At 44.2% G+C, this 25,699-nt stretch overlaps 1 protein-coding gene across 1 annotated transcript; it reads left to right on the top strand.

Moving 5' to 3' along the window:
- The first annotated feature begins 2,319 nt into the window (after positions 1-2,319).
- On the top strand, positions 2,320-24,378 carry LOC123769304 (uncharacterized). The gene is made up of 4 exons (XM_069316979.1): positions 2,320-3,941; positions 12,911-13,221; positions 17,090-17,146; positions 24,140-24,378. The coding sequence occupies exons 1-4, from the start codon at positions 2,320-2,322 to the stop codon at positions 24,376-24,378; spliced, it is 2,229 nt and encodes a 742-aa protein (XP_069173080.1).
- The last annotated feature ends 1,321 nt before the right edge of the window (positions 24,379-25,699 follow it).

The raw sequence follows: 25,699 nt of genomic DNA on the forward strand, positions 1-25,699 counted from the left end.
CCATGCAAGGTGATGGAGAAGATCGTGAGAAAAAACCTGGTAACACATCTGGAGAGAAGGGACTTCGTGACAAATCGCCAACATGGATTCAGGGAGGGTAAATCTTGCCTTACAGGCTTGATAGAATTCTACGATCAGGTGACACAGATTAAGCAAGAAAGAGAGGGCTGGGCGGACTGCATTTTCTTGGATTGTCGGAAAGCCTTTGACACAGTACCGCATAAGAGGCTGGTACATAAGCTGGAGAGACAGACAGGTGTAGCTGGTAAGGTGCTCCAGTGGATAAGGGAGTATCTAAGCAATAGGAAGCAGAGAGTTACGGTGAGGGGTGAGACCTCCGATTGGCGTGAAGTCACCAGTGGAGTCCCACAGGGCTCTGTACTCGGTCCTATCTTGTTTCTGATATATGTAAATGATCTCCCGGAGGGTATCGATTCATTTCTCTCAATGTTTGCGGACGATGCTAAAATTATGAGAAGGATTAAAACAGAAGAGGACTGTTTGAGGCTTCAAGAAGACCTAGACAAGCTGAAGGAATGGTCGAACAAATGGTTGTTAGAGTTTAACCCAACCAAATGTAATGTAATGAAGATAGGTGTAGGGAGCAGGAGGCCAGATACAAGGTATCATCTGGGAGAGGAAATTCTTCAGGAGTCAGAGAAGGAAAAAGACTTGGGGGTTGATATCACGCCAGACCTGTCTCCTGCAGCACATATCAAGCGGATAACATCAGCGGCATATGCCAGGCTGGCCAACATACGAACGGCATTCAGAAACTTGTGTAAAGAATCATTCAGAACTTTGTATACCACATATGTCAGGCCAATCCTGGAGTATGCAGCCCCAGCATGGAGTCCATATCTAGTCAAGGATAAGACTAAACTGGAAAAGGTTCAAAGGTTTGCCACCAGACTAGTACCCGAGCTGAGAGGTATGAGCTACGAGGAGAGACTACGGGAATTAAACCTCACTTCGCTGGAAGACAGAAGAGTTAGGGGGGACATGATCACCACATTCAAGATTCTGAAGGGGATTGATAGGGTAGATAAAGACAGTCTATTTAACACAAGGGGAACACGCACAAGGGGACACAGGTGGAAACTGAGTGCCCAAATGAGCCACAGAGATATTAGAAAGAACTTTTTTAGTGTCAGAGTGGTTGACAAATGGAATGCATTAGGGGGTGATGTGGTGGAGGCTGACTCCATACACAGTTTCAAGTGTAGATATGACAGAGCCCGATAGGCTCAGGAATCTGTACACCTGTTGATTGACGGTTGAGAGGCGGGACCAAAGAGCCAGAGCTCAACCCCCGCAAACACAACTAGGTGAGTACAACTAGGTGAGTACACACACACGCCACACACACACACACACACACACACACACACACACACACACACACACACACACACACACACACACACACACACACACACACACACACACACCACTCCGGAACAATAAAATGACACAGATCAATCGGCTAATCAGGCCACTGGGCCTATTCTACCCTGTCCAATAGCCCGGTCATCCTCCCAAGCCCTTAACAACCCTTCCTGACCATAAACTAACCCTTATCGCTACTCAGTAACTGTTAAACGACCGTGGAGGATCTAGAGGCGTTCTGAGGATGAACCAAACCAACACACAGCCTACAGATAGGTCTAATGATAAGAGTAGGTTTATAGAAGGAAAATATAAAAAAAATTGTTTGAATTGCTGTTTTCTACCACAGGCGAGTGGGTGTACTCGTCCTCGGGGAGTTACACAGTGTCTATAGTGACCAGTGGCACTGCAAGAGTGACCAGTACTCACCTAATTGTACTCACCTAATTGTGCTTGCGGGGGTTGAGCTCTGGCTCTTTGGTCCCGCCTCTCAACCGTCAATCAACTGGTGTACAGATTCCTGAGCCTATTGGGCTCTATCATATCTACACTGCAAGAGTGTCAGTATTCCCAGTGAGTGAGACACTGTGAGTACACACACTAAAAGAATAGGGGGGTGGTAGGGGAAAATAATATCAAAGTGTTCAGTGAGGATCCACGAGGTCTTCTCTGAGTACTCTATATTTTCTTCTCTGAGGCTATGGGTCCCTACACTTGCACAAGAGGTGGTACCCCCTTTTAGTTCTATATACAGAATATATATATTCGTATATTATGTGATCTTACACAAGATCACAGGCTTGTAGCTTCCTTACGCAAGGTTATCACACCTCCAAAGTTACTGAGTGGAACAATGCAGGTTAATTGTGAGCTCTGAGAAAACTATAAAATATTATTGTCGCTTTGCTTACCCGTGAGTAATTAGATACGATGAGTAGGGAATCATCAAACTCATCCCCCGTCATCTTCCTCATTCATCTCCAGCCTCATATCTGCCAATATCATCAACCTTACATCTTCCTGTATCATCAATCTCACACCTCAGCATCATCATCAACCTCATACCCCCAGCATCATCAGCCTCACATCCCAACATCATCAACCTCATACCCCCAGCATCATCAACCTCATACCCCCAACATCATCAGCCTCACATCACAGCATCATCAGCCTCACATCCCAGCATCATCAACCTCACATCCCAGCATCATCAACCTCACATCCCAACATCATCAACCTCACATCCCAACATCATCAGCCTCACATCCCAACATCATCAACCTCACATCCCAGCATCATCAGCCTCACATCCCAACATCATCAACCTCACATCCCAACATCATCAGCCTCACATCCCAACATCATCAACCTCACATCCCAGCATCATCAGCCTCACATCCCAACATCATCAACCTCACATCCCAACATCATCAACCTCACATCCCAGCATCATCAACCTCACATCCCAGCATCATCAACCTCACATCCCAACATCATCAACCTCACATCCCAACATCATCAACCTCACATCCCAACATCATCAACCTCACATCCCAGCATCATCAACCTCACATCCCAGCATCATCAACCTCACATCCCAACATCATCAACCCCACATCCCAACATCATCAACCCCACATCCCAGCATCATCAACCTCACATCCCAGCATCATCAACCCCACATCCCAGCATCATCAACCTCACATCCCAACATCATCAACCCCACATCCCAACATCATCAACCCCACATCCCAGCATCATCAACCTCACATCCCAACATCATCAACCTCACATCCCAGCATCATCAGCCTCACATCCCAACATCATCAACCCCACATCCCAACATCATCAACCCCACATCCCAGCATCATCAACCTCACATCCCAACATCATCAACCTCACATCCCAGCATCATCAACCTCACATCCCAACATCATCAACCTCACATCCCAGCATCATCAACCTCACATCCCAACATCATCAACCTCACATCCCAGCATCATCAGCCTCACATCCCAACATCATCAACCTCACATCCCAGCATCATCAGCCTCACATCCCAACATCATCAACCTCACATCCCAGCATCATCAGCCTCACATCCCAACATCATCAACCTCACATCCCAGCATCATCAACCTCACATCCCAGCATCATCAGCCTCACATCCCAACATCATCAACCCCACATCCCAACATCATCAACCCCACATCCCAGCATCATCAACCTCACATCCCAACATCATCAACCTCACATCCCAGCATCATCAACCTCACATCCCAACATCATCAACCTCACATCCCAGCATCATCAACCTCACATCCCAACATCATCAACCTCACATCCCAGCATCATCAGCCTCACATCCCAACATCATCAACCTCACATCCCAGCATCATCAGCCTCACATCCCAACATCATCAACCTCACATCCCAGCATCATCAGCCTCACATCCCAACATCATCAACCTCACATCCCAGCATCATCAACCTCACATCCCAGCATCATCAACCTCATCATTAAAACCGGACGTTAAACTACCCTCTAAAGAGTATGGCACTGTTTGGCCCCTTTATGTTTTTTTAACTCTCGCTTCAAAAGCAGAGGGCTATTGCTTTTGCCTTGTGCGCGCGCTATTGTGTTTGTACTGACCTGGTTGTACAGCTCAGTCGTGCAGTAGCTCTTGGACCCCAAACATTTCCAAGTAATTAACCTAGTGAATCGTGACTCTGTTATTTCATATATATATATATCCATATATATAAATTATTGCAAAGTGTTCAGTGAGGATCCACAAGGTCTTCTCTGAGTACTCTTTATTTTCTTCTCCGGGTCCCTTACACTTGCACCAGAGGTGGTACCCCTTCTAGGTTAATTTTTGCATATATATTTTTTTTCACTGTATCTATTCTGTTTTTTCCTACATTGTTTCGATAAATTAAGCTGTTATTTTATTGAAGCTATTTGGAACCTGACTTTGAGGACATTCTATGTATGTATTACATGTATCTCTCACGTTTTAGTCTCTAAGGAGTTAATTTTAAGTGTTTTGAAAGCGTTTTTGTAATTTAAATGTCTTATTGTGTCTTGAGTGCAGTTTGTAATATGTTTATTCATTTCTGTTTCATAAATTTCCCTGATTTGGTAATAAAGGTGAGTACCGAGCAGTACTCAAGACTTGAAAAGCAGTTTCATTGCTGCTGAAGGGATTATGTTGTACTCACCTAGTTGTGTTTGCGGGGGTTGAGCTCTGGCTCTTTGGTCCCGCCTCTCAACCGTCAATCAACAGGTGTACAGATTCATGAGCCTATCGGGCTCATGATGTGGTGTTGTTGGAACGTAGAATGATATAGAACCTGACTAGAACGTTATATCATCCGATATCATTATTCCAACCCGTTCTCGCAAATTCGTAAAGTCAATATTGACTTATTAACTACGTGCATAGGTGATATACTAAACATAATAGATACCCTTAAAAAGATTCATAGAAAACACCGACCTTACCTAACCTTGTTAGTATCTTAAGATAAGCAACTTATTGCTTCGTAATTACAATTATTACTTAACCTATACCTATTATAGGTTAGGTAATAATTGTAATTACGAAGCAATAAGATGCCATTATTCCCAGGCCTTCACGTGTCGTTTCCGTTCTATGAGGATATCTGATTGTCTTTAATCCTATATCCAGTTCAAGTTATTAACTTTTTCAACATCTTCAGTAGCTGGAACTTATCACTATTGAAAATGATGATGTCATCTTTCCCAGTGGAAGACTTTTTTTCATATCTGTAGTGTTTCAATCATAGAACAAAACTGAAAATTTACCCATTGCAGCAAACTGGGAAAAGTGGCATAGAAATTGCTTTAATTTGAACTTTCTTGTTATATAAATAGTTGTGAATAACGTCCTCAGCAGGTGAAGTAATTACACGGTGTGCAGAGAGGGTGCGTTCCACACTCTATGTGCTGGCGTAGAGGGAGTGTGGATGGGGGTGTGGGTAGGGTGTTTCTTGTGAGTGTGAAAGGGTGGAATTTGGGGGGATAGGGGGATGAAATATCTCCTTGTGTAAGGGGTGGGGAGGGTGGGGGTTTTATGAGTAATGAGTCTGATGATTCACCAGAGCGCATATGTAGAAATCATATGTATCATACGGGATGAACAAATCCACAAGGGCCGTGACGAGGATTCGAACCTGCGTCCGGGAGCATCCCAGGCACTGCCTTTGATGCATCACGTTAGTGTGATCTCTGTGTGTTATCATGTGTTATCATATGGGATCATATGTAGAAATTGGGTTGGCAACCAGTTCATTGCTTCGACCACACTACTGGTCGAGGTTATCTTGAGATGATTTCGGGGGTTTAGTGTCCCCGCGGCCCGGTCCTCGACCAGGGGCTAGATTCACGAAGCAGTTACGCAAACACTTACGAACCTGTACATCTTTTCTCAACCTTTGCCGGCTTTGTATACAATTATTAAACAGTTAATGAGCGCCGAAGCACCAGGGGGCTGTTTATAACAATAACAACAGCTGATTGGCAAGTTTTCACGCTTGTAAACTGTTTAATAAATGTAACCAAAGCCGTCAAAGATTGAGGAAAGATGTGCACGTTCGTAAGTACTTGTGTAACTGCTTCGTGAATCTGGCCCCAGGTCTCCAATCCCAGGAAACAGCCCGTAGCAGCTGTCTAACTCCCAGGTACCTATTTACTGCTAGGTAACAGGGGCATCAGGGTGAAATAAACTCTGACCATTGTTGTTTCTGCCATCACCCGGGGATCGAACCCGGACCCTAGGATTACGAGCCCAGAGTGCTGTCTACTCAGCTATCAGGCCCCTATTGAGTGTCTTGGTCCTGGGTAAGTCGTGCTTCTGGGATTACCCAAGACGCTGGTTCGATCCCCCTTCCCGTTCCAGAGGTTTTCAAATAGAAACAAACACAGAAATCACATTAACGTGATACATATCAATGACAAAATTCACTAGTGGATTTTTTCTTTCACTTAAAATGGATTTCTTTCACTTAAAATGGATTTCTTTCACTTAAAATGGATTTCTCTCACTTAAAATGGATTTCTTTCACTTAAAATTTGCATTTTAAGTGTGTTGATGCCTCAAGGCATCAATATCGTACGTCTTCAAACTTCTCACTATTTTTCCTATTCTCTTTTCCCCCCATTCCACTCAGCCTATTCCTGCTGCCTTCCTCAGCATTAAGTGCAAGAACAGGTTGGGTTCTTACCCCTTAGATAAGGGTTACCCCCCTTAGATAATGGGCAACGAGAGAGCTACTAATTTTAGCGAGGAACATTTCTAGCCAAATTTCCTCTTAACTACCCATTTTTACGAGGCACTCTGTAGTAACTAATTGACTCTCGTTAACGAAGTAGCCACTTCAACCAACTATCTCGCTTCAGATATTTTCTCCAGCTGTTCCCTTGAACGATTTGGCTCTTGAGATAATTATTCCCATCTTGCGCAGCCCATTATAATGTTATAGATTCAGCTACTCGGAACAAGTTCCAAGTAGCACGGGCTATGGTGAGCCCGTAACTTACCTGGCACAGGAGCGGGGCAAGTAGCATGGGCTATGGTGAGCCCGTAGTGGACTTACCTGGCACAGGAGCGGGGCAAGTAGCACGGGCTATGGTGAGCCCGTAGTGGACTTACCTGGCACAGGAGCGGGGCAAGTAGCACGGGCTATGGTGAGCCCGTAGTGGACTTACCTGGCACAGGAGCGGGGCAAGTAGCGCGGGCTATGGTGAGCCCGTAGTGGACTTACCTGGCACAGGAGCGGGGCAAGTAGCACGGGCTATGGTGAGCCCGTAGTGGACTTACCTGACACAGGAGCGGGGCAAGTAGCACGGGCTATGGTGAGCCCGTAGTGGACTTACCTGGCACAGGAGCGGGGCAAGTAGCACGGGCTATGGTGAGCCCGTAGTGGACTTACCTGGCACAGGAGCGGGGCAAGTAGCACGGTCTATGGTGAGCCCGTAGTGGACTTACCTGGCACAATAGTGGTGCCTCTCCATGATGATTGATGAAGATTAAGCCACCCAAGAGGTGGCACGGGCATGAATAACCCGTCCCCATGCTGTTTTTTTTTGTGTTCGTTTATAAACCTGTCACAAGTAGCCGGAGGGAAAGAATGGATTGCTAATCAGGTGCTGAAGAGGTTTTTTTGAGGATACCCGACAATTAATTACTTCGTCACCCGCTGAGGCGCTTAAACACCTGCCTTATACCTTATACTAAAACCTTATACCTTTGTCAGTTTATATAAGAAGAATATCTACAAATATAGTAATTTGCACAAACATAATTCCAGATGTAACATGATTGATGACGGGTCTTGATTGATTGATGACGGGTCTGGAATGATTGATGACGGGTCTGGAATGATTGATGACGGGTCTGTAATGATTAATGACGGGTCTTGAATGATTGATGACGGGTCTTGAATGATTGATGACGGGTCTTGAATGATTGAATGACGGGTCTTGAATGATTGATGACGGGTCTTGAATGATTGATGACGGGTCTTGAATGATTGATGAAGGGTCTTGAATGATTGATGACGGGTCTTGAATGATTGATGACGGGTCTTGAATGATTGATGACTGGCCTTGGGGTCTGGAATGATTGATGACTCGCCTTGACGGGTCTGCAATGATTGATGACGGATCTGAGAGAACAGTGTGTGTGTGTGTGTGTGTACTCACCTATATGTGCCTGTAATATCGAGCATTGGCTCTTGGATCCCGCCTTTCTAGCCTCCGGTTGTTTAAAACCTTTTTATTAGCACGGCGTTCCGTCGTATTCATACGGAATATCTTGTACGTTATTGTCATATCTTCGTCTGGTTCTCCAACCTGTCTTTTTCAGCTCTGGGACAAGTATAGGCACTTACCTCTATAGACTTCCATGTTGGTTCTGTACACTCACTTGTTGGTCTTAAATGGGATGTACAATAGCTTTCTGAGGACCTCTCTGTCTAGGGTCCTGCAGGTTATCTCCTGAAATATCTGCCAGTTAGGTGTGTGCCCAAACTTTATTCAGCAGATGTGAGCCATTTGTGTCTCTGTCTGTCTGTCTGTCTCTGTCTCTCTGTCTCTGTCTCTCTCTCTCTCTCTCTCTCTCTCTCTCTCTCTCTCTCTCTCTCTCTCTCTCTCTCTCTCTCTCTCTCTCTCTGTCTTGTGTCTTCATTCTTCGCTGTGGCTAATGAAGAGACCAAAATTCTGACAACTATATAGAATGTTGTAGAGTTTGCTGGCTGAAAACACGCTACTTGGACACACACACACACACACACACACACACACACACACACACACACACACACACACACACACACACACACACACACACACACACACACACCACCACACAAAACCCACAAACAGATAAGCTCACAACCTTCCTACCTATTCGAACATTTAAGGCAGATACCATTAAACTTCAATTGATTTCAGCGTTCACTCCTCCGTTTTTCCGCCCTCTAAAAATAGTTCCCCCCCTCGCTTTTGTATGTAGTTCACTCGGGTTATTCCTATTCTCAATTCCCAGCTTATGGTCTCTCCACTTTTGACTTGTCCAGTGGAGTGGTGAAAACGTATTGTGTGCTTGGTCGGGCACACTTCTCTAGTACCTGGGGAGCAGAGTCCATTTTCTGTTTCCTCCCATATATATATATTTGTTTATAAAATGGATTTCTATGTAGGGGTAGTGAGTGAGAGTGTGTGTGTGTGTGTGTGTGTGTGTGTTAAAGGGACTGAGAGTTAAGGCGTGGGAAAGGATGTGTTTGATTATTTATAAATGCAAGTATCAATGCATTGTGTGTGCATGCATAGTGTGTGTGTGCATGCATAGTGTGTGTGTGTGTGTGTGCATGCATAGTGTGTGTGTGTGTGTGTGTGCATGCATAGTGTGTGTGTGTGTGTGTGCATGCATAGTGTGTGTGCATGCATAGTGTGTGTGTGTGCATGGTAGCATAGTGTGTATCTTGACGAAGGTGTGTGTGTGTGTGTGTGTGTGTTCTTGTGTGGGCATTTGTGAGTGGGGAGAACATATAGGTTTATACCATATAGGCTGGGCTTATATAGGGGGGTTTGCTAGTGGGTATATGGAGGGGGTTTATATCCATGGGGTGGGTTGGTGGGTGGGTGTTCATGAAGATGTCACTCTGTCAACATGTGGCCCGAATGCTGTCAAAAGCCTCCCACCAGACGTTGGTCTTTTACGGGTTATTCATGCCCGTGCCACCTCTTGGGTGGCTTAATCTTAATCAATCGTTGGTCTTGACATCTTGAGATCTCCCTACGGGTCAGCCTATCCTCTTTCCCCCTCCGTGGTCACGGAAGATGCAATGGGCTCTCCATCTCTGCATTCTTTTGCAACGGAAGGAGGATATGCTGCTGGCGGCCTCATTCAATACTCTTCAACATTTCACATTATTTCCCATTCACCGAGCACTTGACACTACTCCAGCTTCTGTTTTTTCTTTACCAGTGTTGCAAAATGTATGGTTTATATGGCCATTTCTGTTGATTATGGCTTCCAAATAGCTAAACTAATTCTCCGTTTGCAATATCTTGTCATTCAAGGCTCGCATGGTTACGTTCCTCTCCATTTTCTTCATAAAAAGGAATTTCAGACTTTACACTACACTTATTTTGCATTCAGACTTATTTTACATTATGCTTCCATTTTCTTTTTTTCTGGCCTGAAACAACTTGATCTTTGTGGCAGAAAACTCAAAAAACTGTTTTTCTGGTTTTTTTTCTAGTGTTGAGTTTTGAGTTTTTTTTCGGCAGTTTTGAGTTTTGAGTTTTTTTTCTGTTGTTTAGCCAGAAAATTGGCAAAGCACCAGTATCATCATTGACCTTCAGCTTCCCTTATATATATGTGGCATACCTAATCACCAGTAAGGGTCAAACGACCTTGTGCCAGCATAAGTTCTAAATTGTCCGATATAAATTACAAGTCTAATTGGAAGTGCTTTATGGCAGTTGACACACATCCTAATTGGTTATCTTGAGATGATTTCGGGGCTTTTTAGTGTCCCCGCAGCCCGGTCCTCGACCAGGCCTCCACCCCCAGGAAGCAGCCCGTGACAGCTGACTAACACCCAGGTACCTATTTTACTGCTAGGTAACAGGGGCATAGGGTGAAAGAAACTCTGCCCATTGTTTCTCGCCGGCGCCTGGGATCGAACCCAGGACCACAGGATCACAAGCCCAGCGTGCTGTCCGCTCGGCCGACCGGCTCCTTGGCAGTCATATTCTCTACTGCATTTCGGTCATAACCAGTTCATTTTTTCTCACCACTGGCATAGATATGGTTTAAATGCAGTCTCGTTTGGCCTTCAGCATGTTGTCACTAGTCGTACTGGTTTGTAAATAGAGTTGGTGATCTGTGGGTCAAATTACTGGGTAACAAGAGTTGTGGATGTTTCAAGCGTAGGCTAGACGTTTGAATGAGTGTGTAGACATAATTAAGAGTACTCAGTAGCTATGATGCACAAATCCATAAAAAATATATGGATAGGTTATAGCTAAGCAAACAGGTTAATAACTTTCATTCATCTGTTGCTTCTCAAGTTCAAGTATGTTTATTGAGACAAGAAAGAAATATATAAAGAGATAGAGATAGAGTAGCTTAAGCTATTTCTACCCCCCCCCCCCTTTCCCTGTTGCTTCTCATTAGTCATCTGTTGCATTCATTGGTTATCTGTTGTACTTCAGTCGTTATCTGACCCTTCACAGTATCTTTGTATTCTCCAATATATTTTTCTAAGTATAAATTGTGGATTTTTCAAGGGTAATAAATTTTAAATTGACAAAGAACTTTCTCTAGAAAAACTTCAATACTGGACGAGGTGTGTGTCCCGTTTTCTGTGTTTCAGCGTCCTTCATTGTATTGCCGGCCCAACTGCGTTGTTTACTGTGTATATGTAACCTTTAGGCTGTTCTGAAACTGAATTCTCATTTCTTTATCCCAATTTTTTTTATTTATTTTTTTTTACTCAGACTAGGGTCTATAAGGGCTGTGAATTGACGTACCTAGTGAAGCTGCAAGCAAGAGCTGTTATCCTATCTCAGCTCATCTGAAATCTGCTCCTAGAAACTTGTTTATTTCATGAGAATGTACTTTGAAACTATCATGTAAGGAACCTGGTGAAACTGCAAGCAAGAGCTGTAATCCTTCCTCAGCTCAGTTGTAACCTACTCCTAGAGGCCCATTTGTTTCACAAGCCTGTTGTATGCTTCAGTAGGAATAGCCCTTATTCATTTACAACATTAGGTAATAATCATATAAGGAAGAGGATGAGCCTGTAGCCATCTGTGTGCCAGAGTCTTCATGTGATCAGTTGACCTGATCTCCCGTGTGTCAACCTGTTGAGTGAACACGGTCCAGATGTGAGTCAACCTAGGCGTAAATGATCACTGATGGAATGATGTTCTTGAGAAAGGCACTTTCTGTATGAGACTGTTGAAGGTTGAGAGAGTCTCTCTCTCTCTCTCTCTCTCTCTCTCTCTCTCTCTCTCTCTCTCTCTCTCTCTCTCTCTCTCTCTCTCTCTCTCTCTCTCTCTCTCTCTCTCTCTCTCTCTCTCTCTCTCTCTCCTGCCATACGTATATATGTAGATCCCTCCACCATGCCTACATTCACCCGCTTCCTTTGCTTACTATGCACCCCCGTATCCATTGTGCAGGCGGTGGTGTATCCCACACTATTCTGTGGGCAGTGATGAACCTCACAGCTCTCCTTTTGGGAAGGGGGTGGGGTGTGCACACCCCACATTGCTCCTGTGGGCGGCGGTTCACCCCACACCCATCCTTTGAGCGGTTATAAAACATTCACCAGAGACTAGTAATGGGATTACGGGCTCGCCATAGCCCGTGCTACATGGACACTTCGTTCTGAGTAGTTAAATCTAAAACAACAGCTAGTGATGGGTTGATAAATGCAACCCAATTGTATTGTTGGTTAAGGATTTTTTTGTCAATCAACGCGGCCCATTAACAACCAGTTTAATAATGGTCCCATGGTAAACCAGTTTAATAATGGTCCCATGGTAAACCAGTTTAATAATGGTCCCATGGTAAACCAGTATTGTATTCAACCTTCATATTAGTTTACATTTGACTTTAACCTCTCCAAAAGGAAGAGCAAGACCGCGGGGACAAGGCCATGGGGTCCAACAGCACCATATAGAGCTTATCGGGAAAAATATGAAAGGTTCTTAGTCTGTCTCTTATCCTTGGGGCCAGAAACAATCATTGCAAGAACCAAAGGGACAAAAAAGGGGGTTGGGGGGTGTCACGGCAAGTTTCAAGATCTATTATTTAGAAAATTTGCAATATTGAGATATTTTCGACCTCTCATTACTATTAGCTGTAGTGTTTGGTCGCTTATTTAAAGATGTGTGATTATATTAACATGCTTATATGAGTTCTCAGTCTCGAGTGCATAGCAAGGTCGTTTGTGAGTGCTAGTGTTTACTCTGGCTCAGATCATCATGGTCAAGTGATGCTGATGCTCAGAGCTCAGCATCAGCAGGTGGTGATGATTCCCAGAGCTCAGCATCAGCAGATGGTGATGATTCCCAGAGCTCAGCATCAGCAGGTAATGATGATTCCCAGAGCTCAGCATCAGCAGGTAATGATGATTCCCAGAGCTCAGCATCAGCAGGTAATGATGATTCCCAGAGCTCAGCATCAGCAGGTAATGATGATTCCCAGAGCTCAGCATCAGCAGGTAATGATGATTCCCAGAGCTCAGCATCAGCAGGTAATGATGATTCCCAGAGCTCAGCATCAGCAGGTAATGATGATTCCCAGAGCTCAGCATCAGCAGGTGGTGCTTCAGCGGAGTAATAAGCAGGGACGATAAAGAATTAGCTGCAATTAAAATGTCAAGTCTGGACGTATGTACAAATTTGAGTGTAAGGAACGCATATAATGCCTCTACGAGGTCGGGAAGACTGTTATTTACGACCCCCGTCTCCTGAGGTAAGCGCCAGCGTCCTGAATCACGATGACGACATCTTGGGACATCTCAGTGTATATGGTTTGCGAGATGGAGACCCCCAGAGACTACCGGATCAGTTTGACTGACGGCGCCATACTTAACTCCGAGCACCGGTTGAACTTTTAATTAAGTTCCTGGGGCGTAATTAAGTTCCAGGAGCGTAAGGTAATTATCTAGAGAAAGCGTCAGGCCAGGTGTGATTATATAACACTTAGGAAGGGTTATGAGTATAAGGAGCTGGGATATGACGACCAACTAAGAGATTACGAGAAGATATTAAGCGGCTGGGATGGATGGATGGACGATCCATCTCAAATCCATAGAGGGGGAAGGAACGGTGTATGTAGCTCATCTGGACCATCGAGAATCGAGCTCTGAACTTGCAAGAAGGGAGCCCTTTGTTGTATTCTTCGGCCAAAATGGTTATCTTGAGGTTATTTCGGAGATTAGCGTCCTCCCGGCCCGGTCCTCGACTAGGCCTCATTTTTGTTACACACACGCTAGGAAGCAGCGCGTAGCAGCTGTCTAATTCCCAGGTACCTGTTTACTGCTGGGTGAACAGGGGCAACAGGGTGAAAGAAACATTTTGCCCATTTGTCTCCGCCTCCACCGGGGATCGAACCCGGAACCTCAGGACTACGAATCCGAAGCGCTGTTCACCCAGCTATCAGGCGCCCGTTAGGGGGGATAAAGAGTTACACTAATTTGAAGATAAACACCAAAGGAGTAGAGATCATTATTATATAAAGTTCGGATTGGTAATATTTACAGTACAGTTTGCAGGTATTACTACATTATAACTACATATTTTAATTTAACTAATGTCTGATATGTATTTAACACCGCATGAATTTAGCGCGGGTCACATGAACTATCACGGTTGTGTTATTAACTTAATCCTGGGTAGACTGAACACTAACTTTGTGAAGAGAGTTGACCAGACCACACACTAGAAGGTGAAGGGATGACGACGTTTCGGTCCGTCCTGGACCATTCTCAAGTCGATTGTCTTCAGAATGTCAAAAGCAGCACAATTGACTTGAGAATGGTCGAGGACGGACCGAAACGTCGTCGTCCCTTCACCTTCTAGTGTGTAGTCTGTTCAACTTACTTTAGCCACGTTATTGTGACTCCTCGCCTGCATTTGTGAAGAGAGGTTGGAGGTGTAGCGTAGAGGAATTCAATTTCTAGAACGTAAGACTAAGTGTCTTTGGAGAGTTTATTACTCTCTCTCTGTTTTCTTCCTCTTATTCCCTTCTCTTTGCTTGCCCTAAATGTCTTCTTTCCGGCTCTGGTTCCCTTCTTGTCCTCCTCATCACTGCTGTGCCAGGTAAGGCCACGACGGGCTCACCATATCCCGTGCTACTTGGGGGCGTTTTTGTTCCCAGGAGCTGAATCTAAAACAACAACAACGTATCCCTCATTCCCGAAGTCCTTCCTCTAGTTCCCATACAACCCTACACCCCGTCACCATTCCCCTGTCAACTCCCCGTCCCCCTGTCAGCCCCCGTCCCCTGCCAACCCCCATCCCTGCCAACTTGAACCACTTCGGTCGCTTCAAGCCGACATTAACCGGCGTCGCGTCCGTTCCCGCCTTCCGAACGCGGCCCCAGCGGCTCCTCACGTCACACTTTCACACTCTTTTCCCCCCCTTGTTCTTCACACGTCTCTCTTCGTCACTCTTCCTCCTGGATGGGGCGGTATAGTGTCCACTTGACACGCTCGGACTCTGCTCAAAAACTACATTTTTGGGGTTCCTGCTTCATTCCTGTATTATGTCTCTTGTGCTTCGTTAATTTCTCTCTGGGGACCCGTTAATTCTTACTTTTTTTTTTGGTGGGGGGAGAGTGGGTAGGGGGGCAGGGGGGGGGTGTTAATAAATAGTCGTCTTAACTTCTTATAGTCTTGAATAAATCTACAAGGGCCGTGACGAGGATTCGAACCTACGTCTGAGGGCGTTCTTATAGTCTTTTTTACGGGCTCACCATAGCCCGTGCTACTTGGAACTTTTTGTTCCCAGTTGCTGAATCTTAAACAACAACAACGCTTTCTCCTTCTTACGGGCTATTCATGCCCGTGCCACCTCTTGGGTGGCTTAATAATCATCAGTCATTAGCTTTCCCTGATCGTTTACGGGCTCACCATAGCCCGTGCTACATGGACACTCCGTCCTGAATAGCTAAATCTTTAACAACAACAACAACAGCTTTCCCCTTGATAATTGCTCTCCCTCCCTCAGGTTGTAAGTATGGCATAACCATACATGAAGCTGTATACTTGACCAGACCACACACTAGAAGGTGAAGGGACGACGACGTTTCGGTCCGTCCTGGAGCATTCTCAAGTCGACTCACAATCGACTTGAGAATGGTCCAGGACGGACCGAAACGTCGTCGTCCCTTCACCTTCTAGTGTGTGGTCTGGTCAACATACTTCAGCCACGTTATTGTAACTCATCGTCTTGCATTTAAAAACATATCAACTTAGAAATAACTTAGCAGTAAGGCCAACCAACCCAATTGAAGTTAGGTTGATGTATACTAACCTCGTAAACCCTGCTGTTTGGCTTTATCTAGACTACACCTTACCTTGAGGTTACCTTGAGGTTACCTTGAGGTGCTTCCGGGGCTTAGTGTCCCCGCGGCCCGGTCGTCGACCAGGCCTCCTGGTTGCTGGACTGATCAACCAGGCTGTTAACCTTCCTTGCCTTTTATAAACAACAATCTCCCCCTTGTGTGTCTGGTAAATTTGACGGAGCTCTTGACAGGAGAAACGTTCTTTATAATTAATTATTCTCCAAACTTGGTGGTCGTCTTGACATAAAAGTCTAGCCGGGCGTTCCTGTATGCTTCTTCAGTCTTGGTCTGAATTGTTTAATGTATTAAGTTGAATAAGTCTTAAGAATAAGAAATGGATTTAGGCAGCTGTTGTAGACGACATCTGTGAGTTCCTCAGCTGCAGATGTTGAATATAGTCACTCCTATAAAGTGAATTATACCTTAATGAAATAATTACTTCATCCGGTCAAGGATTCATGGCCTATGTAGTACTTTTGTTAGGCTTTCAGTATCTACATTAAGTTATATCAAAGTTATGTTGTTATAGATTCAGCTACTGGGAACAAAACGTTCCAAGTAGCACGGGCTATGGTGAGCCCGTAGTGGACTTACCTGGCACAGGAGTGGGGCTGTAACTTGTCATAGTTACAAAGTTTGTGATTATATATATATATATATATATATATATATATATATATATATATATATATATATATATATATATATATATATATATATATATATATATATATATAATATGTGTGTGTGTGTGTACGTACTCACCTAGTTGTGCTGGCGGGAGTTGAGCTTTGGCTCTTTGGTCCCACCTCTCAACTGGTGTACAGATTCTTGAGCCTATTGGGCTCTTATCTTATCTACATTCTACAATTCCCTGCTTATCACCATTTTTATATTGCAATTTCTACATTATAACATAATATTGCAGCCGTAAAATTCCTATAATATTTTATTTAAGGATTTTATATAACGAAAAAATCCACAAGGGCCGTGACGAGGATTCGAACCTGCGTCCGGGAGCCTGTTTATATAACGAATTTTGTTTATTGCTCTTTCAACTTAAAAGTGTCTTTTTTTTGTTTTAGGTAAGTGTGAAGATAAAGAAACGGCGTGTACAACGGAGCTGTTGTGTACCCTAAAAGGTATGTATTATATGCCTATACGTTTTTTAGCTTGATAGAGAGTAATTCAGGTTACATTGCATTGAAGATGTTGATCATGTTCAATGTCACACAGGACAGTGAGGATGGTGATCATATTCACTGCCACACAGGACAGTGAGGATGCTGCTCATATTCACTGTCACACAGGACAGTGAGAATGGTGCTCATATTCACTGCCACACAGGATAGTGAGAATGGTGCTCATATTCACTGTCACACAGGACAGTGAGAATGCTGCTCATATTCACTGTCACACAGGACAGTGAAGATGCTGCTCATATTCACTGCCACACAGGACAGTGAAGATGCTGCACATATTCACTGCCACACAGGATAGTGAGAATGCTGCTCATATTCACTGTCACACAGGACAGTGAGGATGCTGCTCATATTCACTGTCACACAGGACAGTGAGGATGCTGCTCATACTCACTGCCACACAGGACAGTGACTCATATACAACACAGGTGAGCTAGATTACTATTTTCAACAACCGCATCAATCAGTATTGTAAGTAGGCTGATGTAGACATTTTAAAATTATTACTTAACCTATACCTATAATAGGTTAAGTAACAATTGTAATTACGAAGCTATAAGATGCTTATCTTAAGATACTAACAAGGTTAGGTAAGGTCGGTGTTTTCTATGAATCTTTTTAAGGGTATCTATTATGTTTAGTATATCACCTATGCACGTAGTTAATAAGTCAATATTGACTATACAAATTTGCGAGAACGGGTTGAGCCATTACATGCTGTATCAGCCTACGAACAATCTTAATGTCAAAGTTTTCACTGCAACTTTGACATTGAGAGGGTCGGTCTATCTGGTGGTTTAAGGCACTGTTGCCGCTTCTGTTAACTACCGGATTGGAAAAGGGTTTAGAGGTAAAGACATGGTGTTTAGAGTTCAAGTTTTAATAATGTACAAACCAGTAAGCAAGTATACGAGGGATTGTTAGAATGTCTTCCAAGTTACCAGACTCAATGGTGTAGTTTGGTTGTTGATAGTATAGTGTCTTGAAGTTATCTCCGAGATGATTTCGGGGCTTAGCGTCCTCGCGGCCCGGTCCTCGACTGGCATCCTTTTTGTTACAAACGCCCAGGAAGCAGCCCGTAGCAGCTGTTTACCTCCCAGGTAGCTATTCACTGCTAGGTGAACAGGGGGCATCAGGGTGAAAGAAGCTATGCCCATTTGTTTTCGCCTCCACCGGGGATCGAACCCGGAATCTTAGGACTATGAATCCCGAGCGCTGTCCACTCAGCTGCCAGGCTGCCAGGTCTAAACTCTCAGTTTTAATATAGCAACTCTCAGTTCTTTGGTAAATTTTCAGCTTTTCTAAATCTTAATTAGCTTTCATTTTATTTTATATATTTTTGATTGCCTTAGATTGTCTGACGTCACAGTCTGCCTGATTGTCTGACGTCACAGTCTGCCTGATTGTCTGACGTCACAGGCTGCCTGATTGTCTGACGTCACAGGCTGCCTGATTGTCTGACGTCACAGTCTGCCTGTTCGTTCTTGTAAGTCTTAATTGTCAATGTCTCTACAAAATAATGTATTTTCATTCCACCATGGGTTGGAATCCACATATAATTAATACAACATTTTAGTTGGCCACACCACACACTAGAAGGTGAAAGGACCACGACGTTTCGGTCCGTCCTGGACCATTCTCAAGTCGACAATCGACTTGAGAATGGTCCAGGACGGACCGAAACGTCGTCGTCTGTTCACTGTCTAGTGTGTGGTCTGGTCAACATATTTTAGCCACGTTATTGTGACTCATCGTCTATAACATTTTACTAACGATTGCAACAGTCACATTCCGTTTAATATTGCAAGCTACTTCAGGCATTGATTGTTATGAGATTGTTGAAGACCGCCGTCCCCTTATAGTCAGGATATTACTCCACCACCGGTCGAGGAGCCGGTCGGCCGAGCGGACAGCACGCTGTACTTGTGATCCTGTGGTCCTGGGTTCGATCCCAGGCGCCGGCGAGAAACAATGGGCAGAGTTTCTTTCACCCTATGCCCCTGTTACCTAGCAGTAAAATAGGTACCTGGGTGTTAGTCAGCTGTCACGGGCTGCTTCCTGGGTGTGGAGGCCTGGTCGAGGACCGGGCCGCGGGGACACTAAAAAGCCCCGAAATCTTCTCAAGATAACCTCAAGATAACCACCATTTGGTTTTAGGTCCTCAGTGACTACATAAATGCACATTTTGCTGGTATTTTGAGGATATCCTCGTGAACACGAGAGGTAATAAAGTAATTGCAAAGTCTGAATAATCGAATAACGACTCGAATACTACAATCTGGACTAAGGTAAGGTAAGGTCTACAATAATGTAGTTCTCACCTTTCAGTGTCTACGAGAGGAGTGAAGTCTACCTACTGCTCTACCTACTAACCTTGTTATATCCTTACAATGTGTCTAGCTCATGCTTGCAGAGTTTACACTTGATCAAACAAAGATAACGTATCTAGAGTTACAACTTAGCGTGACGTAAAACTAGAAAAAGAGTGGGAGCCAAAGAGCTGATGCTCAACCCCGCAGGTAAAAATAGCGGGTACCTTCAAATACGTTAGATCTGGGCCAGGGAGAATAATAGCAGCTCTCTCCTGTCAGTGATTGGAAAAGAGCGCCCTGCTACCCTAATGGTCCAGGCTTTCAGCCAGTCCAGTTTAATGGAACGTATTTGATGAATAAGCTTACCACTTTTTTTATTTAGTTTTATTGCACTCTATTAAAATATTCCGCTTAAAGGTCGCATTTTTGTTCTGTCGTTTAGGGCACTATGTTCAGTTTGTACGCGTATATAATCAAATTAAAATTGGTACAAAATATTGTATAATCTGTTTTTTGTAACATTTGATATAAATTCCGGTGCATGATTTATTTCATCCATTTTTTCTAAAATGTTTGCAAGAATAGGTTGCCGCCTTCTTTTGATAATTATTTGCAAGAATAGTGTGTGTGTGTGTGTGTGTGTGTGTGTGTGTGTGTGTGTGTGTGTGTGTGTGTGTGTGTGTGTGTGTGTGTGTGTGTGTACTCGCCTATTTCTGCTTGTGGGGGTTGAGCTCTGGCTCTTTGGTCCCGCCTCTCAACTGTCAGTCAACTGGTGTACAGATTCCTGAGCCTATTGGGCTCTATCATATCTACATTTGAAACTTGTGTATGGAGTCAGCCTCCACCACATCACTGCCTAATGCATTCCACCTGTTCCCTGTTGTGTGTGTGTGTTTACCTTGACGAGAATGTTGGTATTATTGTAAAGGTTGAAGCAGCCACCTCCCCCACCCCCTCTTACTAAAGCAGATTAGATAGAAAAATAAATCAGGAGTCATTGCATAAATAGGCAAGTCTCTCTCTCTCTCTCTCTCTCTCTCTCTCTCTCTCTCTCTCTCTCTCTCTCTCTCTCTCTCTCTCTCTCTCTCTCTCTCTCTCTCTCTCTCTCTCTCTCTCTCTCTCTCTCTCTCTCTCTCTCTCTCTCTCTCTCTCTCTCTCTCTCTCTCTCTCTCTCTCTCGCAGAACACCTGCTGTATGAGACACAGCCATGAGAAACATCAACAGTGTAGCGATCAGAATAGTAAAATATTTCTTCTCTTGGGTTATTGGCCAAGGAAATTGGATTCTTGGGAAGCAAACACCTCAGAGGCGGAGTCGTCACCGGCTGGGTCGGAGCACCTCTTCTGTGTCCTGGGGAGTAGCCCCTTCCTCTGTGTCGCCCTGGGGAGTAGCCCCTTCCTCTGTGTGATCCTGGGGAGTAGCCCCCTTCCTCTGTGTGGTCCTGGGGAGTAGCTCCTTCCTCTGTGTGGTCCTGGGGAGTAGCCCCTTCCTCTGTGTGGTCCTGGGGAGTAGCTCCTTCCTCTGTGTGGTCCTGGGGAGTAGCTCCTTCCTCTGTGTGGTCCTGGGGAGTAGCCCCTTCCTCTGTGTAGGTCCTGGGGAGTAGCCCCTTCCTCTGTGGGGTCCTGGGGAGTAGCCCCTTCCTCTGTGTGGTCCTGGGGAGTAGCCCCTTCCTCTGTGTGGCCCTGGGGAGTAGCCCCTTCCTCTGTGTCATCCTAGGGAGTAGCCCCTTCCTCTGTGTCGCCCTGGGGAGTAGCGCCTTCCTCTGTGTCATCCTGGGGAGTAGCTCCTTCCTCTGTGTGGTCCTGGGGAGTAGCCCCTTCCTCTGTGTCGCCCTGGGGAGTAGCCCCTTCCTCTGTGGGGTCCTGGGGAGTAGCCCCTTCCTCTGTGTCGCCCTGGGGAGTAGCCCCTTCCTCTGTGGGGTCCTGGGGAGTAGACCCTTCCTCTGTGTAGCCCTGGGGAGTAGCCCCTTCCTCTGTGGGGTCCTGGGGAGTATAGCCCCTTCCTGTGTACACTTTATCATGAACTTTATCTAAGTTTCGCTGGTCATATCTCACCTCCCTGACAGAGAAGAGAGGTCTATATTTCTTGAGCATAATATTTACTTTCCGGTGACAGTCTGATCAGTAGGGATATTGAGGTTCGCGGTCCGCATGTCAACTCCTAGACGCCACAACCTGGCTGATCAAGGTATCTTCCTGGGTTGTGCCGCTCAGAATGTTCACAAATGAACCTGTTCTCACACTGTTTGCATCGCACTTCAAACGCTATTGATCCAATGTAGCAAAATTATGTGGTTTGGTAAAATTTTAAAAGCATCCGAATATTATTAATTATTAATTGATACTTTTTTTTTGGTTTTTACTAAAGTGTTAAAAACTTGGGTAAGATAGATTGAGTTATTAAAGAGCTCATAAATACATGTGATGATATGTTAAGGTTAATTAATTTGACTGAGGTTGCAGGATACTTATTTCCTATTGTTATTAAGTATATATATATATATATATATATATATATATATATATATATATATATATATATATATATATATATATATATATATATATATATATATATATATATATATATGCAATTGACGATCACAAAACACTGATCATTTTATGCGGAAAATCCACAGAGAAATATGAAATGAGGTGAACGTTTCGGCTTTGTTAAAGCCTTTGTCAACACCAGACTGACTTTGAGTCAGTCTGGTGTTGACAAAGGCTTTAACAAAGCCGAAACGTTCACCTCATTTCATATTTCTCTGTGGATTTTCCGCATATATATATATATATATATATATATATATATATATATATATATATATATATATATATATATAAATTCCAGAAATGCCTGTGGTTGCTTCAAAGTCCAGTGAGGTTTAATTTTAAGGTGACATATGATATATATAGTTCGATGTTGGTATCACATGAAGAATTCATTCTGATTATCGAAATTCAGTGTGTTCAGTTCTCACTGAAATCAGCATCGTACTATAGCCTCAGTATTTTACTCATTTCTTTAATTTTCTGTGAAAGTTTTCTCTCCCTTGTGCAAGGGTCGTATACTTTGTTCTAGATTTTGCATAGGAAAAAAAGTATTTATGGTGCCCCTCTATAAAGTTTGCTTAATCGCTGCTTTTTAACATTTCTTGGTAAATATTGTCTTTTAGGCTTGGACGAAGCTAGTCAGGGGGCATCAGGATTTAATTGTGTCTAAGCAATTTGTTTCAATCCACTGAGTTTAGTTTCGGATTACAATTATATTGCTGTTTATGCCAATAGATGGCGATGTTGCCAATAGATGGTGATGTTGCCAATAGATGGTGATGTTGTCAATAGATGGCGATGTCGATGGTGCCAATAGATGGCAATGTCGATGGTGGTGTTGCTCATTGTTTTGTGTTGATGCTATCAATTTTAAATTATAAAAAATCAAAGTCAAAGAGCCAGCAGTCACACACACACACACACACACACACACACACACACACACACACCAACCCAGCAGTCAGGGATCACACACACACACAGCTGATCGAATGCACCACCCACTGCACAAGATGCTATCTCCCTTAAAATCGTTATCGACAGATATATAAAATGGAGACAAGATACCACCTCGACTGCCTCTCACAGAACAAGTTATAGACACGTAAGACTGGGGGGACGGAAGCCATTACTTCCGGCACTTCCAAAGACCATAACCACTTGGTTCCCCAATTTTCTTTCCTGGCGATGCTTCAGCTCCGCTCTGCCAGTGCTGCTGCGCTCAATCCCCCAATGAAGCATTATAGCGACTATCACTTATGCCAGTAGATCTAAATTGACCAGATCACTCATTAGAAGGTGAAGGGACGACGACGTTTCGGTCCGTCCGGGACCATTCTCAAGTCGATTGTGAATGCACACACACACTCACATTCTCAAGTCGACAATCGACTTGAGAATGGTCCAGGACGGACCGAAACGTCGTCGTCCCTTCACCTTCTAGTGTGTGGTCTGGTCAACATACTTTAGCCACGTTATTGTGACTTATCGCCTGCATAAAGGACATAAATTATAAAGCAGCCACTGGCGATAGAAACTGTAAAACTCCCACCTGAAATAAAATGCAATTTTAAAACACCCTCTTTAAAGTCCCGGATACGGTGTTTCGAAATTTCAAGAAAACCTGTTTCAGCTCTATTGGTTTCGGTGTGCCAATACCGATATATAAAATATCCGAAGCTCGGCAGAATTTACCCAAACAAAAAAAACAAAATGAATATTGAGTCTTAACTGCTAGGTGGCTAGGACCTGCATATTCACGTTGCTAGGCGCTGAATGTCCATGGTGCTAGGTTCTAAAACTTTTCGTTGATAGGATTTAAATGCTCACACCGCCAAGGTCACACACACACACACACACACACACACACATACACACACACACACACACACACACACACACACACACACACACACACACACACACACACACACGCACACACACACACACACACACACACGCACGCACACACAAGCACAATGTCATCTACAGTTTGCGTTAGGTAATGGACAGAAGGAAGTTCATAGCTGCGTCGTTTCACTGACCCATTCTAATTATCTCTGAAGACTGTTGTTTATCCCTACGACCTTTCCACGACCCTCTACGACCCTCTACGACCCTCCACGACCCTCCACGACCCTCCACGACCCTCTACGACCCTCTACGACCCTCTACGACCCTCTACGACCCTCCACGACCCTCTACGACCCTCCACGACCCTCTACGACCCTCCACGACCCTCTACGACCCTCTACGGCCCTCTACGACCCTCTACGACCCTCTACGACCCTTCACGAACGGCTAACGACTGACACCCGACGAACGGCCAATGCTGTACGAACAAATGACAATTACGATCAGCTAATGCTCCACGAAACACTTGACAAACCCGCCTATGAACGTGCGTTGTTCCCCACGAGCAGTTGACGTTCCACGAACGGTTGACGTCCCACGAACAGCTGACAGTCACGAACGGCTGACGACCCAGAGAGCGTGGAGGCAGGCGGTGGGTCCTACAACTTAAGGTAAAGCTGTTGAAACTGCTGGGAAGGACATTTATATGCTAATGTAATTGTTTGGCTGAATTTAGGGGCTAAAAGATGAGTTCCTTGCAGCCCTGGATAATATATGAGCACCAAGTGTTCGCAGTGGGTGTTTGCGTGCGTGCGTGTGTGTGTGTGTGTGTGTGTGTGTGTGTGTGTGTGTGTGTGTGTGTGTGTGTGTGTGTGTGTGTGTGTGTGTGTGTGTGTGTATTAAAGGCAAATCTAGTCGATATGAAAGGAAAGCAGTACATTAGACATCTAGCATCTGGCAGTCAGAGAGTCGGGGTCCAAGAGCCAAAGCTCAACCCGCGCAAACACAACTAGGTGAGTGCATACACCTAAGATGCAGAACACGACAACTGGTTCACTACCGGGGTACCTATTTACTGCTAGGTGAACAGAGACAGGTGAAAGAAACTGAGCCAATTTGTTTCTGTTTCAGACGGGAATCGAACCCGGATGTACACACGCGCACAAAGAGCGTCCCTATAGAAATGTTCACCGAGGAACAGGGCCTCAATTTGTTCACATTATTCAATTAGATCGAAAGATTCTTAATCTTACAGTCTTCCGAAGTAATTATCTCGTTTTCACCTATTTTGTTATACCCAATTTCTACCATCCTATTTCCTCTCTCCCCCATACATCTTTCAGAATCTCATTAATTAATTTTTCTTCCATTTTTCCAATTTCCACAATCAGTTCTATCAGTGTTTATGAAAACCCTGTTTTATCATTTAGTTAAAAAAATATCATCATTTAGTGTTTCCACTTATCAGTATTGGTGTAAAGTTATGAAAAAGTCTTATTAATTTGCAGTTTCCTATTCTGACCTTTTATCAGTGTTCAAAGTAATTCTTCCCATTTTCTGTTGCTTTATCAGGGCCTCGGTAGGTAAATTGTGCATAACTTAATCTCCTTCATTCTTATATCTAGCCTTATCTCAATTTTCTTTTTAGTATGTCTACAGTTGCCACACGCGGCTGCCTCTATTCATTTTATTCATCTCTATCCCTCTCCTGTCTCTTGTTGAGGGATCCCATCCCTTATTCATTCGCTTTATTCATCATCCCGCGTCATATA

Source organism: Procambarus clarkii, chromosome 86, assembly GCF_040958095.1.
Source record: "Procambarus clarkii isolate CNS0578487 chromosome 86, FALCON_Pclarkii_2.0, whole genome shotgun sequence".
NCBI classification, from domain to species: domain Eukaryota; kingdom Metazoa; phylum Arthropoda; class Malacostraca; order Decapoda; family Cambaridae; genus Procambarus; species Procambarus clarkii.